This window comes from Stigmatopora nigra, unplaced genomic scaffold, assembly GCF_051989575.1.
Source record: "Stigmatopora nigra isolate UIUO_SnigA unplaced genomic scaffold, RoL_Snig_1.1 HiC_scaffold_25, whole genome shotgun sequence".
Classification (NCBI taxonomy): Eukaryota; Metazoa; Chordata; class Actinopteri; order Syngnathiformes; family Syngnathidae; genus Stigmatopora; species Stigmatopora nigra.
Window position 1 is genome coordinate 4226473 of NW_027551604.1, and position 16332 is coordinate 4242804.

Here is a 16332-nt window from a genome sequence, read left to right on the forward strand (position 1 = left end):
TGACAATATATGCAAATCATCTTTTATCACAGAAGCAATAATATACGTGAAGGCCTACTGGTATCTAATGCAGGCGTATTCCGTGTCACCTCCATGAGGGAAAGGAACTCTTTCCGGACTGCCGGAAAGAACGACGTCCACGTAGATAACATCGTCGGCAAGCTGAGGTGAGAGAAAAATGTAAAAAATACAACAACAACAAAAATAAATCCCCCTAAAAATGAAGTCAACGTGCCAACAATTGAACCCTTCATCTTAGAACTGTGAGGCAAATGTACCAACCCCTTATCCACTGTAATGGCCTTTTTATTCCCACATTTTTTTGCAAATCCACGTCTACAGTATTGTATGTCAAATTTTAGCCATAAAATATGGTCATGTAAAGTTGAAGTTATGAAGTTTGAGATCCCTAATTAAAAAAAAAAACATTCAAATTTGTGTAAGGGTGTTCCAAATTAAAGCTCACTTACTTCTTGGTTATTGGGGACGGAATCGGAGTCTTTGGCCAGGTCTGAAATGAGTGAAAAAAGTATATATTCATGTTATTTTGGTCATACAGTTCCAAATGAATGCTTACGAGCTCCCTTGCGTCGCTTGATTACAACAAACATGGTAACCAAGGCAGTCAATGCGACACACATCAACACCGCCGCCACCACGCTGCCTGAGTGACGCTTGTCATCTGGAAACACAACGTTAAAATTCACTTTGGTGTCATGCATATGTGTATTTATAAGCAGAATTGGTACCATACCTTGAGGTTGGACTCCCAAATCAAAGCCTCCCCTTCCTCTCCCTTTGAGAGCTAAAATGTTCAAATGTAAATATTAGTTCAAATGCTGTTATAAGTATGATTAGCCTGTCCATCCATACCTGGCACCTGGACTCGCATCACCTCTGAAGTCTGCGTGGATGTTCCAGTGGTAGCCTGGCATTTAAATGCTTTGGTTCCAGGCACTTCCAAGTTGACGGATAATGTGACGTCCCATGCCGACTTGTGAGCAGTGCGATGACTTGAGTTGTCCCGGATCTCCTGGTCCGACAGATCCAACCAGTTCAAGTGGATTTCAGACCGGCGTCGGTAGCAGCTGTTCGATGTCAAGGAGGACAGGAGGATGCATCGGTAAGACACTGTGGTCCTCGGTGGCACTCTTATCTCGGGGACATCTTAAAGAAACAAATGGTAAGACAGATGATTTTATTATTCGGGCTGTGAGAAAAATAACCATTTTTATTCTCAAAACTCATCCAATGTGTTTATAGATTAAGTTTCTTCCACATTTATCTTTTTATTCAATTGTGAAACTTAAAAAATGATGCATAGATTTACTTATTCCAAAAATAAGATCTCAAAAGCCAATTTATTAGACTTAAATGGCTCTCAGTTTCTCTTAGTCATTTTCTAATGAATTTGATCATCCAATCACCACAATTAATGCGATAATCATAGTTAACATTGTGTAAACACAATTTCATCTTTTTGATATTGGACCATAAAGTTGTGTAATGTTGCTTACCGCTTTGAGGGATGAAAAACTGCTCTGTAGGCATTTTGCAGTGATAAAGTCCATAGTTGTCTTCTGTCTGGACCGTCACTGTGCATTCCTGGTACTCCGCATTGTCTTTCATTTCTTCACTTATGATTGCAATGTCTCTTTTGGAATTGAATTTCCAAATGTTGTAGCAAAGTGAATTGGCACATGGAAAGATAAGCTTCATCGTGCTACTGTTACCACTCGAATCTGGAAAAGAAAAAGATCTCTTTTGTAAAAGACATTCTTTCTTTGGGGAGGGATTTAAAGTAAAAAAGTAAAACATTTTTGATAATAATATACAACAACTTAACTTGGAAAAAACACATTTTTAAAACATCAGTATAATTACAAATTGTCTTCAATACTTTTAACAGCAATATACTAGTCCATAACAATTTTATGAAATGAGTAATACTCCTAAAAACATTTTTAAGCTATCATAAAATACTTTTTAACAGTCATCATAACAAATACAAGACGGTTTCTCTCCAATAGGAAATATGTTACTCAACTAATCTAATTAATAATAGTATTTTTTTTCTTACATGCAATGAGAAGAATCACAAGCAGTAACTTCATGGCGAAGTGCTCCGGCACCCTGAGTGTGCGGAAAGTGTTTCCACTGTTGAAATGCTCTGTGAAGTCATTCGTCCAACACTTGCTGGGATTGCATGCAACATCCTGTCAAAAAAACAGACCACATATGTTAAGACGTTTTTTTTGGTTGTTAAGATACAAAGATTAAAAAAAAAATACAATTGAAAAGGATGCTATAACAAAATCAAATGTAAGAATCATATTTATTTAACCACAAAATGTACAGATTTTCAAAACAAAAAAATCATTTACAGTACATGAATATATATCTGTATAAGTTAAAATCCCACAACCAATTGAAATATAATTTTGAGACTGTACACATGTTACATTCAGATAAAAATTCAGAAAAATATTTACCAAGGAGTGCTACAGCTTCACTGGAAGAAAAAAAAACAACAACGGTATAAGGAAGCATTAGATTTGAGCAAACGTTCAAGAATTAACTATAATTAACAAATTATAATTGCATACTTAGTATTTTCCCCAAGGTGACTTTCGTGGCATTTAGAAAATTCTTTTCTGTGTGCAACTCTACCACATCTCAACCATTCAAGTGTCTCAGTAACAATGCCGCAAAAAAAAAATATATTTTTTCTCGAGTGCACCTGGAATGGTTTCATCCATTCCCTTAAGATCATATACATAAAAATATATTCAGTATATTTGATATAACGGATTGCATAGCTCGACTTTTTGTGATGAGAAACCCTGCAATTGGGATTCAAAAGCAGCGGTCGAGAGAAGAGAATTGATTTTAGCATTGCCAAAAACCAGTTAAATTAACTAGAGCACCATCCAGAGCTGGCAATGTCCATACAACATTCATGAGATTAACACAGAACAAAAATAAAGCGTTGAAACCATTCCAGGTTCTGCCATATTTCAACTGTCTTTTCAACAACCGAGTGAAAATTCTATTATAATTTAACGTTTGCAGTTTTGAGCCACAAAAAAGTGCTTAAATAGTCAAGTCAATCACGACCAGCCTTTATCGAGTTTTTATCTGTACACATGATACATATGTATCCTATCCATAGCGGTTTATACTTTACCTTACTTAAACATGTGCTTTCTGTCTGCAGTCTTATAGGCCAGATGTTTGGGTCTGACCTGGAGTTTGAGCCTGAGCACAGTGGCTGGCGGGCTGCGGGCGGTCCTCCGCCTCGCAGTCGCCACGGGCATACATGAGCACCAGCGTGACGGTGGCGAAGGTGGCAGCGTTGACAGGGAAAGCGCGCAGCAGCGTGGAGGTCAGTCCCCGCGTGAAAACCATGTATCCCTCCTTGCGTACGCTTTGCCGCACGCAGTCAGCGATGCCGCTGTACTGGTGGACGCCGCCCACGCCGTCCGCCTGCAGCCTGGATTTGATAACATCCACCGGGTAGGTGGAGAGCCAGGACGCGATACCGGCCATTCCGCCGGCGAACAGCAGCTTGGGGATCATGAAGCGATCTTCGGGCTCGCAACCCATCCGCCGTGTCATCACGTCATAGGCTAGGAAGTAGAAGCCGAAAGCGGGCGTCTCACGCAGCAGGGTGGTCACCATACCCCTGTTGATGCCCAACAAGCCCTCGCGGCGGTAGATACGGACCAGGCAGTCCACAGAGTTCTTGTACATCTTTCGGGAAGATTTCTTCTCGCCCGTGCCCTGCATCTGCATGCGGGTCTTGGCCAGCTCCATGGGGCAGCAGATGACGCACTGGATGGTGCCGGCTGCAGCGCCCGCCAAGAACTGGTTGGCGGGCGTGTCTTTGCCTAGCCTGCGCATGGCATTGCCTTGGACGCCAAATACGATAGCGTTGATGAAGGTGAGGCCCATCATGGGGGAGCCGATGCCTTTGTACAGACCAAACAACTGTAAAGAGTCACATGGGGCACAAGGTCAATACCATTTATCTTTACATTATTACAAGTACATGTACTTGTGTATACATGTACATAGAATAGATGAATAAATTACGTACCGACTCTTGGCGTATGATGGATTGGAAACAGTGAATGGTGCCACGGTACATCGGCTTATTAACATTCTGGACTTGCAGTCTGACCTGGCGGAACACACAAAAAAAAGGAATGTTGTACACACTTACCACAGAGCAACATTTCAAGTTCTTCTTCCATTAAAACTACAAACATGTTTTATCCATAATGGTAAATCTGCTTGAAGGTTTCCCTACCTTCACGGTGTCAAATGGGTGACCAACCAAAACTCCAGCAGCACCTGAAGACAAAACACAAGGCATTTTTTAGGGGGGGAAATATATATATACTTTTTGTTACAATGTCATTTACTTTTGTCACTTCTGACCCCATTCCTATTCACTCTTAAAAACAAAACTGCTTTTTCTGGTCTACCACAAAGAATTTTACTTCACCTGATGATGGCCAAAGTCACCTGAGTCTCATGTAACGTCATACAAACTATAGCATCACACTATTCCCATTCACCTTTCAAAGCAAGTCAAGGGCATGAATTGAAAAGATGAATCAGGACTAAAAAGCCATTTCAAACAAATACAAATGCAGTTGGCAGGTATACCATCTAAAGAACAGCCTTTAATCTTTGAAGCGTCTATTATATAAAAGGAGGAGGAAGGTTATAGAGGTTTCCGTCCTTCAGTTATCAACAGAAAGCTAATCTGACCTAAGCACTTGCTGGATCACATGACCATTTGTAAAGAGAGCAGTCATCAGCTGAGCTCTTGGAAAAGAACACAACCATGAGTGTGACACAAATGCCACTGTATTTTTGGTCTGTGTTGGGCCATTAACTACTTGAAAATAACAAATGATAACTTCCTAGGTGACTTTAGTTTGGAGGTGACATTCAAGGCTACAACATCAACATGGGTCACTCAAAGGACAACAAGCACATGGTCCAGCTTTGTACTGTAGACAAAGCTTCTTATTGGCCAGCGTAGGGGTGTGTGGACCCCGTCCTATTATTTGTGTGACGCGTCAACGTGCACGCGTGTGTCAACTTTAAATACACACCACGAGTTGACAGGCTTAAGTTGTCGTTTGGCTATCACTTGGAGCGGAACGGCACCCAAGAAGGGAGTAACCTTGACCATGTCAATCATTCACCTAAATGACTGTCATCACAGCCTGGACCTTTGATAAAAGTGTAAAGAAAGTATAAATAATTAGCCATCATCTGGTGAAATAAAAAAAGACATTAAACAAACACTAAAGGAGTGGTTTGAAGGTGTAAAATGTTTAACAAGAAAATAATGTTTAACTAAAAGAAAGGAAGCCTTTTCAAAGTTCAAGGTTAAAAGAAATAAAAACATTGGACTGTTATGCTTTAGGACGTGATGTCGCAAGAAATGAATTATAGTTAAAAGAAAACATCAAAGGTAGAATTTTGTTGGTGCGACTTTCTATGCATTCATCCCATAGACAATGATGCAAAATGTTAACATTCTATAGCAAAGTGCATCACTAGGAAATTGGATCTTGGACTTTCTGACCATCATCAGGTTAAGGATTCACAATAGTGTATCTTCTATCACCCTTGGCACTGACTGGTGCGCTATTGAACCATCAATAAATTATTCATGTTAAAAGTAACAATCCATCATTATCATCTAAAATGCCTATATACTTCTCATAGGGCAACTGTATGTATGTCTATATTACAATATTATTTGTATGGTATTGTCATGGGGATCACATAAAATTCAGATTATTTCCAACAATGTTCCTGCTAGACTGTACTTTTTTATTCATTTAATTAATTTTCACCAAATCATGACTTTTTTCATCGGGGCAACGCCCCCTTTACTGTATATTAGTGTAACTATTTCATCTCATCCAACCACTGCAAGTGCACACAACTGACACCCAAATAATTCCTGATCTTCCACACCACCCTCATACCTTCCAGTTATAACGTATCTCAATAGATATGAATCTATAAAATGTACAAAACATGAGTGGGCGGATGATTCAGGAGCGGCTTGGGTGCGCCTGTGCGGTTCGATTGCGAGAATACACCTGAGTTGCATCACTTTGGCTAGAATGATGGGGACCATTGGATAGCATCCACACTTACCTCCAATGCAGCCAGCCACGAAGTCCATCACAGTTCCACCAGATCAAGTATTCTTTAATCGTCGTTCACTCTCCAGATGAGACTTCTCTCGCAGGGCTTCTCCGCACCTGACCAAGGGACGCACTGGACGCCCAAGCACCTTGCGACTGGTAAACAACTGAAAGAAACGTTAACAAACGCTGCCTAATATGCTTTCTTGTCACTTTAGACTGCTAAATTGCAAGTGTGTGTTTATATTTTGCTACTACGGTTGTCGGGTGACCTATTCGTCCTTCCTGAAGCGCATTAATCTTGAGAGCGTCTCCTGCCCGGTGCTTCTCGGTTTCCTAGGACCACTCAGTGCTACAGGAAGCAGACTCACAAAGGGATGGGCTTGTTAGTCATTCTGACCAATCAGAAGCGAAAAAGGGAGCCAACGCCTGCGCTGGTTCATATTTCTGGGCTATTATTGGCTAACACGAGGAGCGAGCCCGTAAAGGTTTGATTACGTCAGAATGATGTTTGTTTTTGTTGCTTTCTGGCCAATCAGTCACGTGGAATGTAGCCGATATAACTGCGTATGTAAAATTATTGGTATTTTTCACTTCTTATTTAAGGAAGGAGAGGAATGCGTCTAACTGACGTCAAGGAGGAAAGGCGATTTAAATTGTGTGTGATTGTAAAAATAAAAAGGGAGGTGGTGGAGACTCCATGACCAATCAGGGCCTGGGATTGACACCACCGCCCCCTGTCAGACTGTCCTCGTCTCCAATTGGCCAACGTCAGTGAATTGCGAATTTGACCTCTAACATCCATAGAATAACAACTTACGCTTGTGAAATATCTTTAAAATGAGACACAAACAAATGTTCGTGTGAAATGGGCACGTGATTCTTTATACAAATTTCCTTTTTAAGCCTAGATGTACCCAACTGATTCGCAATAACAGGCGATCGTCTTGCAACAGAAACCTTCCTTGGTGTGCTCCATTACAGTGAACGCAAGGTATACAAAATTCTGCAACATCAGATATGACATTTAGCTATAATCCCCGAAGTAAAATGGCCAACAAATGACGCCGCCTGTTCTCATCAGCATTAGGCATCTAACCTCTTATATAAGTAACATCTATGTTCTCCCCGTACCCTTCGCCTCGTGATGTCACGTAACAATCGCCCACCTCTGTTATAACAGTGACAGGATGCATATCGCCGATTTCGTGTCCGGATCATTGGCAGGTAACATCTAACACCTCCAGTATTTATTATTATTATTATTATTGATCCCTTTTAAATCCCACATTTGGGAGTTCTAGTACCCATTTTTCGTCTCCTCTTGTACTCCAACCAGTAGTACATAATACATTGTGTCTTTGTTTTTATTTTGTTGTGCAGGGGCATGTGGCCTGGCAGTGGGATACCCCCTGGACACTGTCAAGGTACACTATTGTTTATCATAATACAATTATTTAAATGCATAGATCAGTGATCATTCACAAACCATTTGTACAGGTCCGAATCCAAACCCAAAGACAGTTCACTGGAATATGGCATTGTATCTCCTCAACCTTTTCCAATGAAGGGGTGAGGGATCTCTACCTACACAAAAAAGAGAATGAGAAGGTTTTGGGATTAATAATTATGCAATATCAACTTCTATAATGTCTTCAGGTGCGTGGCTTTTTCAAAGGCATGTTGCTGCCAATGGCAACAATGTCCGTCACATCTTCAGTGGCATTCGGGACCTACAGAAATTGTCTTCACTGTCTGAAGCAAGTGCGAGGAACACTCTACGGCCCCAGCACCAAGCCGGAAATATTCCTGTCGGGAATGTCAGGTGGTATTATGCAGGTAAGAAACATACTCGTCACTTGCAATACCAATAACACCATCACAATCTCACAAATATTCACTCCTGTTTTTCAAGATGTTGTTCATAGCCCCCGGGGACATTGTAAAAGTGCGCCTTCAGTGTCAAACGGAATCGGTGCGGCGAGGAACCAAGCCCAAATACCGCGGGCCAGTCCACTGTCTGCTGAGCATCCTCAAGAATGAGGGTTTACGGGGGCTTTACCGGGGGGCCATGCCGCTGGCGCTGAGGGACGGCCCGGGGTTCGCCATCTATTTTTTGACCTACAACACCATTTGTGAAAAGCTGACAGGGAGTGGTAAAGTAAAACCAGGTAAAGGACGGTCTATGTTCATTATTACACTAATTGTTCAGATTGGTTTTTAAATGCTCTCTTTTTTTTAAATGGCCCACCTGTAAAGCTAATGTTTTATATTCATTCAGCCTGGAGTGGTGTGATGTTGGCTGGAGGCTTTGCGGGTACGTTGGCGTGGTCTTTTAGTACCCCGATGGATGTTATCAAGGCCCGCATGCAAATGGATGGCGTCCTGGGGACGAGGCGTTACAGAGGGCTGGTACACTGCATCGGCGAGACAATACGCACCGAGGGTTTGGGTGTCTTCTTCCGAAGCATGGGAATTAACTGCCTACGCGCTTTCCCGGTCAACATGGTGGTGTTTGTCACCTACGAGCTTCTTACTGGCCTATTGCAGGCCACGCCAGACCGTGTTGATCCCCCTCAAGTGGGCCTGGAGTAAGAGCACACATCATTTTCAGTAAATTATTTATCACTGGTTTATGACTAGAGGACGTCCAATTCGTTTGAAGAGAGAAGATAGACCTCATATATCAATATACTCTAAAATGTTATACATTTTATAGTGGAAAACGTATGCTACAATCTGACCCTCTCTAAAAAAAGACAGCAGCTGCACTTAAACAAAAAATATGTATACAGGAAGATCAGATTAAGGAAAAATAACATATCATTGGAATTTTGAATAAGCTATCAAGTCGGCTGTTGCAATCTGTTTTTTTTTTAAATCTGCTGATGAGAACCTTGCAATGGAAAACACTTGAAATCTCCCCAAAATGGAAAATATGTTATAGTTTGATGAATTCTGTTTGAAAGTTGTTGATGTATAATAACACAGTGTATTTTTCAAAGTTAAACTAAAGTCACAGAACCTCAGGTATAATTTATGGATTTTCAAAGTGACGATATAACCACATATGACCTCTAGGTGGCGCGATTGTCCAGCCAGTTGTGGCTGAAGGGCAGTAAGAATATATAGTACAGGAGGGGGGGGGGGGGGGGGTCAGCAACAGCCCACAACCATGCATAATATTCCTATTATTATCATTATTATTTTTTTATCATCTGTGCTTTTAATACGATTGTTTTTGAATGGTTATGCATTTTTAATTGTGGGCTGTTACCCAGTATTTATGTTTTTGGTTTCATCATTACTGGATGTATTCATAATTGATGTCGATTCATGTGCCTTGAATACAAAGTATACAATAAACATATTAAGTTTTGATTTTTGTATTCATCGAGTCTTTCTTTGATTTGCTTTAAAGTCTTGACATTTAAGGGGAATTCATAACTATTAAAACAAGGAATTCATATATATTGTTGTAATTTTCCTACTGCAAAAGAGAGTGCTGTTTTTAAATAATACATATTGTATACATTGCTGGATATTGGCACATTTAACGCATGAATGGGCGGTTGCGGAACATTACTTAAAGTACTCCAGTTGTTGCTATATGACACAATTGGGGAGCAAGCAAATAGTGTCCAAATTCCTAACATGCTTAAATCTTGTCTGCCAAAAGTGACCTCAGCCATATATGCTCATATAAAAAGTTTACATAGCAAATGCACATAATATAGGCTTTGAGGAAACCTCTTAAAAACGTGTTTATCCATTTCTGAAGACTTCATATATGAACTATGTTAATGTTATGCTTTTTATACATCAATTTGGAATCGGTTGCTATGACAAAAGCATGAAAAAAACATTAATGATCCCCTTTGTTAAGATCTCGGGTGAGTGAGTGGGTGGATTTTACAGTTTATTTCTTTAAATATTGGAAAACACTGCATTCGCCAAACTGCAAATTAGAGCAGGTGTTTATCTGAATAGGGCTTTTATTGGGAAATGGAGGAATGCTTGCGTAAGGACACAGACAAACCAAAATGTTATGGATCATACACTATGTCAATATCGATATATATTAGTCCACAAAAAATAATCTAACTTCCATATGAGAATTTTACCTTCCAAGTCAATTAAGATGGGACGTTAACTGGTACCACTGAGGGGAAAAACTGGGGTCAGATGGGGATGCAGGCTGTCTCCAAAAGTCTTTCTAATTGTCATCAAATGGATAATTAGAAAAGCAAGCATAACCAGCGCATTATGAATTAATTGGACCTCGCTTTTGCCTCTTGTTGCATCAACACCAGCACGCAAAATTAGAACCAACACGTCTCGGAAAAACAAGCAGCAAGCCAACTTCTAGTGAGGGAATTTTTGAAGAAACAATAAAGAGAAGGTAAAAAAAAAAAAAAACAGCATATAAGGTCAGAGTCGCAAAATCAATGAGGAGAATATGAATGCTGTGGTTTGAAAAAGTTTTAGTCCAAAAATTGCAGGGAAAATGGCAGTTTTTTTTGCTGTATTTTTGTCATTTATTATGACAAACAGAAGTAAAAGAGTTAACAAAAAAGAGCAATGCAGTCAAACCACATGTTAATTTTAAATTACCACATGTTGTAAACCAGTGGGATTCAGACTATTAATCAAATGCCGATGCATGAATTTTAAGCAATATATCATTTTAAATATGACATATCTATGGCAAATTATTTGAACTGTTGTTGGTTTTAAACCATTAGCAGCTCAGAGTTGCGAGAACTTTTAATTTACTTTAATCTCCTTTGGTCATTTAGGTTTTAAAGGGGTAAAGATGATTTTCCGCCATTCACCTTGACTTTTGGTGACACAATTTAACATGATACCATAAATGGAGCCCTATTGACACCCTAATAAAATCTCCTAACAATGAAAATGACAAAACATGGTTAATGCGACTTTAACAGCAAAGATCCTAATCATTCACAGCAAGACTGTGACATCACATTTTCACATAAAATCTGTGCAGAGAGCGCCTGCTGTAGGCTGGAATATTAAAAAAAAAAGAGATTCCATAAAATTGTGATGATAATGATCACCGAACAAGCTCTCCACATTGTTATACAGTCTGAACACCGTCACGACTTGACAAACTGCACTTGGGGGGTCTCCTTTTTCACGCCGTTTTCTCAGTCTGGGCTATTTTTGGAGGTCTGCATTTTAACGGTGGTGACGTGTGCTGCTGGGTAAAAATTGCAGCATTTCTAGCGGCCCTGGGCCCCACTAGAAATCTCACATGGCATCAATCAGCAAGGGGAAAATGTGGTGTGGGGGGGGGGGGGGGGGGTTATAGGTAGTGAAGGATGACAAGTTACAAAGGGTGCAATTAAGCAGGCAGTGAGGCAATTAATAGGCAGAGGCCCTAAAAATAACATTTCCCAGCAATTTAACATAATTCATTCCATTCATTTATTCCCATTGATCAGTGCTCCCATTCTGGGGAAAGTTCACTTTCCAGGAATGAAAAGAACAACAACTACAAATGTATTATTGTATTCTTTCTTTACATACTTTAGGAATTAGCCTAAAGAAGAAAAAAAAGGTACTAAACTGGCTCTAACCTTGTGTCCTTGTACAAGACACTCCAATATATATTTTTATATATAACGCAAAGGGTCACATTGCTAATGCAGCAAAGTGCTAGATTTAAGAGCAACTGTCACGGATGGTAATTTGTTCACAATTGGCCAGTTCCGTCTAGTTCAGTTGTGTCGCTTAGAGTGCGGCTTGATAAAGAAACCTCCATGTCAAGCACCCTCCTTGCAGTGGAATTGAAGAAGAAATTCCAAGCCTTGAAAAACAGCAAGAATAGTTCCCAGCCATAAGGAGCATTATTTTTGTAATGAGATTTTTTTTGAACTGACTGCCACTTCAAACTTGGACTGGAATCTGACTTGGATAAAAACATCAAACTATCCAGTTAAGAAACTGACACTGTAACAATAGAAGAGCAGAAAAGCCACTAAAAACGATAGTCTGAATATGGAATGATTTAAGACAGACATGGTATATAACAACTACTCTTTGTATAGGAAGGAAAGATAATACTTTTGAGGGACTCCACCCAATTGTGGGGGTTAAATTCATCACCAGATACCTCTGAGAGAAGCCGGCAGGAGATCAACATCAAGTAGGATTGAGAAAGGAAATCAAATGCTGATACCACATTTTGCATGAAGGACTTTAATGGATATTTAAAAGAGCAGCCAAGCCAGCTCGGCATGAATTTTGACAGGCAACATGTGAAAACATAATACCATGTAAGGTTTCTGGTGCCTATGGAGCATCAAATAGGGTGCTCATCATGCACTTATATATTTTGCATGCAGAGAAAGAAAGGGCAACCACACATTTCAAAGGAAACCACGTGAATGATTGGAATGTGGATGCCGATGAACTTGAAAATTGGACTTGACGTAAAACTGATGATTTGACTGAGAGGACTTGATGTTCTTGACTTTTGAAAATCTGGCCAACTGGTTTTGCTCTCCTACAATTACAAGGATTTCTTCACTAGTGACTGCAATATTCATTTATGATAAACCAATATGCCCCAAAAGACCCAAAATATGATGATCTATGATATATGATGTCTATTTGACACATTGCCCCTCATAAACAATGATGGCCACCCAATTACGAATTGCATATGAGAGGACTGGCTGTAAATGCCATCAAGATATCTTATTATTTTTATGATGATGTCAATTTCTGATTTGGAGATTGCTGTCTTAGTCAAAATAGATTGGATGTCAAATGCCCTCAATGAGCAGCCAATGAGTGTCCTCCTATACAGGATCACCAACATCCATGAAAATCATGTACTTGCTTCTTAATAAGACAACTAAACCACTATGTTATAGAACAGAGAATAAAGTATTGTAAGGTTTTATAAAGTCAGTATGTTAATTTCCTGGCATGGTTTATTTAAATTGAGTGTCAACTAAAGCCATCAACTGGAGTGGAACTGGATTGCGCTCAACTTTCCTGAAAGCCTAGCCGCCCACCTTGAACATTGACTCTCCATTAACTGCGTCCTACTTATGTATGCGTTTCCTCGTGGTCTCATTTAAACGCCAGCTGATTATAATGTAAGAAAAAAAACCATTTGAACAAAAGTCGTGTTGTGGTTTGGGCTCAAATTAAGACATCTTAAATAGACGTGTGACATTAGTCCGGTTTACTGCTCTATGTCTTGAGTTATGCAAACAGGGTAAGCAGTGATTATGGGGACTGTGTACATTGTGTATGTCTCCATGCTAGATTAACGACTTACCTTCAACATGGAGAGGATTGGCTGCCCCTGGATCATGTCCTTTAACCTATGCTGCTTGCACAGCAATGTGTACGCCGCAAGATGTGTGTTGGTAGAATGCAGTCCATGAAAGACATGGGAATCTATGGAGTATCCAAAAAGTAAAGAAGTACATTAGAATAAGGGTTTCATTTGTTCTTAAACATCCTGATAGCTCAAATCGCTTGTATCTTATATCATATTTCCCTATTAAAATAAATGGAAACCATCCAATCTAATACACTTAACATTTTTTTAATGTGGACAGTTGCCCACTTTAATACTGAGATATACATGGAGTAATGACATGATTCATTAATCATTAAATGGCCTTTTTTACAGCTGTATAAAATGGCTACTCTATAAATGGACATCTGCACAATCCAGGCATTACTGCTCCTCACAGAGGATAAAGAATATACTACTAACTCCTATTATAATGAATAAACAAACTCAAATCCTTTCCTGCACAGTTTATTTTGGACCATCAGTTTTGGGAAGTACATGTTCTCCGTTATGTGTAGCACTATTCATTCATCACCCATGCCATTTATCCTCGCGTGGGTCACGAGGATACTTGAGTCTATCCATACTCTGAATTGGTGTTTGTCAGTATTACTTTTATGCTTTAATTTGACAAGAACGACAAGTGCTTGTACCATTTTAAAATAGAATAATCTGATTTTTTCCCCAAAAACTGCGCACTATTGTAGCATTGTAGAAAGAATCACGTAGACTGGCCTTGAGTTTATCCGTATCATGTGCGAAGTCTCTGCCATCTAAAAAAAAAATCAGTTAAGATGCTGTTGGTATGCGTGGAGCTTTTTGTTGTTGTTGTTGTTGTTGTTATGCTCAGAAGAACATTGGGCCTTACTTACAAAAGAAGCCTTGTGCGCGCAACCTTTTGTTTTCCTGTCAGCGTGGCTTCAAGCTGCATTTTGATGCCGACCTCCCCTTGACATCAAAATAATAGTGGAGTCCCAATTAATTGCATAACCTATCAGATCATCTAGCTGTGTTTTCAACCTTGCCGCGATGCTTAATTACGGAAGTTGCATTATGAAGGCCATCATTCCCATGGACGGTGGTGGATAAGGTCCATACGTGTCGTGGCCATGTTTGTTCAACAACACCAGCCTACCTCATAATTGAGAGAGAGGGGGGAGAAAAGGCCAACTTTTTTTGTCCACAACAAACAAACAGTGTAGTTCTCATGGATTGTGAGCCATTGAATTTGACATATGGGAAATGCGGTGGTAGTTGGACAGAATAATGGCCAACATTCCTTCACGGAGCGCTTTGACGACTAAATGACGGGTCTTTTTAGGTGTCTTTGCCGCTAGAAACCAATAGTTTGTTGAGATCTTAAAGGTTCTCGCTTGAAAACGTATACTCGGCTTTATAACTGCAAGGCAGACGTGATAACCAACAGGCCGTTAAATTTCCTTCTTTCCGTATAGATGACATCATCAGGAAAGTCACGCTTTTCGGCTGCTGTAAATAAAACCACTAGGAAAATAGAGTAAAATTATATGAAGATGTCAACGTGGTATTGGTAACATATCTTGAAAAAATTGGATCGGAAGTCACAAATATTTAGTATCGGATTTGACCTTAACATTAGATTTGATGCGGTAATAATGTGTTTTCAGCACCATTGTGGTTTTTGTGCTGTTGTAATTCAACCCACTAAAAAGTACTTATATTTCAATATTAAAAAAATTGAATCAGATGTAAAGAAAATTTGATTTGGTACATCTGTAATTCAAAGAAAATACACATTTTTTTAATGATATGTATTAAGGACAATAATTGTGTCCATTTGCCAATTTTGGCACTATAACTGTAAAGTTCACACCAGGACTTGAAGCTACCCCGCCTGTTCCGCTTTCTAGTTATCGTAGCAAAACGTAAACAGGTCACCCAAGCGGGCGTTCCAGCTCGTACAAAAGACTGGACACAGCAGGCTGGCATCACATAACCAGTGCCAGTATTCTTTGGATATCAGCAAACATTCGTAAACGCTCCAAATGAAAAAGCTGCCCTACTTAAAGTCTTTTGTGGCATAAGCGACCCAACTGTCGCCTACGGTTGGGATAAAGCATCTCTCCCTGTTGATGCTTTTGTAGGGTCATGAGAACAAACGCAGGGGCCTTAATTAAGCCTAATTGTCACATCCATCAAGAGAGCTGGCACGGCCTAACACCAAATAGCAGCGCTCAATGACTTTGACCAAATTTGTTTGTTTTCAGCTTCTTCGCATGACGCTTCCTCAATGAGCCTCTATCCCAACTGACCTGTTATAACACTAAAAGCTATAGTGTCGCTCATCTGGCTAATAATGATCGATACTACTTTTTTCCTCCAAACCTACACCATCCCATTTGCTGATCCAATGCTATTTCATGTAAATTGTTAATACATGCATGGATGGATGGATTCTGTATGTTCCATGTATATGTACTCAATCATTGCCTCATGAAATAATGCAACACCCAGTCTTGAATAATTCAACACAACCTACATACATGTATAACATCCACTTGCAAAGCACTTGCCATCGGTGCACATGCAAATGCATCCATTAAAAATGGATCAATCCTATATTCTTTGACTTCATCAATCCAAAACTTCACATTATCACAAATGCATCCTGCCTCATTTTGTTATTTAAACTTCATGACATCTAAAAGTGATACTAGAACGTGGACTTTTGCCATGTAGAAAACAAGTAAATTGGCATAACCAAATCAAGCTCAAATTGAACACTTACCTATCCCTATCGCACCCTTCCTTGTCTGACCTATCTTCCCT

General features: G+C 39.7%; 3 protein-coding genes across 3 annotated transcripts in view; 1 reads left to right on the forward strand and 2 right to left on the reverse strand.

Annotated features, from left to right (window-relative positions):
• LOC144192048 (uncharacterized) lies at positions 1–2580 on the reverse strand. Its single transcript, XM_077711066.1, has 8 exons — positions 2493–2580; positions 2081–2216; positions 1518–1742; positions 874–1167; positions 755–805; positions 578–682; positions 471–511; positions 1–162 (listed from the first exon to the last, which is right to left on the reverse strand). Exons 2-8 carry the CDS (start codon positions 2112–2114, stop codon positions 55–57), a joined length of 858 nt encoding a protein of 285 aa, XP_077567192.1. The 5' UTR covers positions 2115–2216; positions 2493–2580; the 3' UTR covers positions 1–54.
• LOC144192046 (mitochondrial basic amino acids transporter-like) overlaps positions 2317–16332 on the reverse strand; it is a 25918-nt gene continuing 11902 nt past the window's right edge. Inside the window, exons 3-9 of the mRNA XM_077711064.1 lie at positions 13501–13622; positions 8624–8768; positions 7672–7769; positions 6193–6349; positions 4313–4356; positions 4100–4183; positions 2317–3990 (exon numbers count right to left, since the gene is read on the reverse strand). Of these exons, the coding sequence (XP_077567190.1) occupies positions 3220–3990; positions 4100–4183; positions 4313–4356; positions 6193–6220 (927 nt within the window). The 5' untranslated portion in view covers positions 6221–6349; positions 7672–7769; positions 8624–8768; positions 13501–13622 and the 3' untranslated portion in view covers positions 2317–3219. The remainder of the gene's footprint in view (positions 3991–4099; positions 4184–4312; positions 4357–6192; positions 6350–7671; positions 7770–8623; positions 8769–13500; positions 13623–16332) is intronic.
• On the forward strand, positions 6625–9298 carry slc25a47a (solute carrier family 25 member 47a). Its single transcript, XM_077711065.1, has 6 exons — positions 6625–7409; positions 7566–7609; positions 7683–7754; positions 7842–8021; positions 8098–8353; positions 8464–9298. The coding sequence occupies exons 1-6, from the start codon at positions 7373–7375 to the stop codon at positions 8775–8777; spliced, it is 903 nt and encodes a 300-aa protein (XP_077567191.1). The 5' UTR covers positions 6625–7372; the 3' UTR covers positions 8778–9298.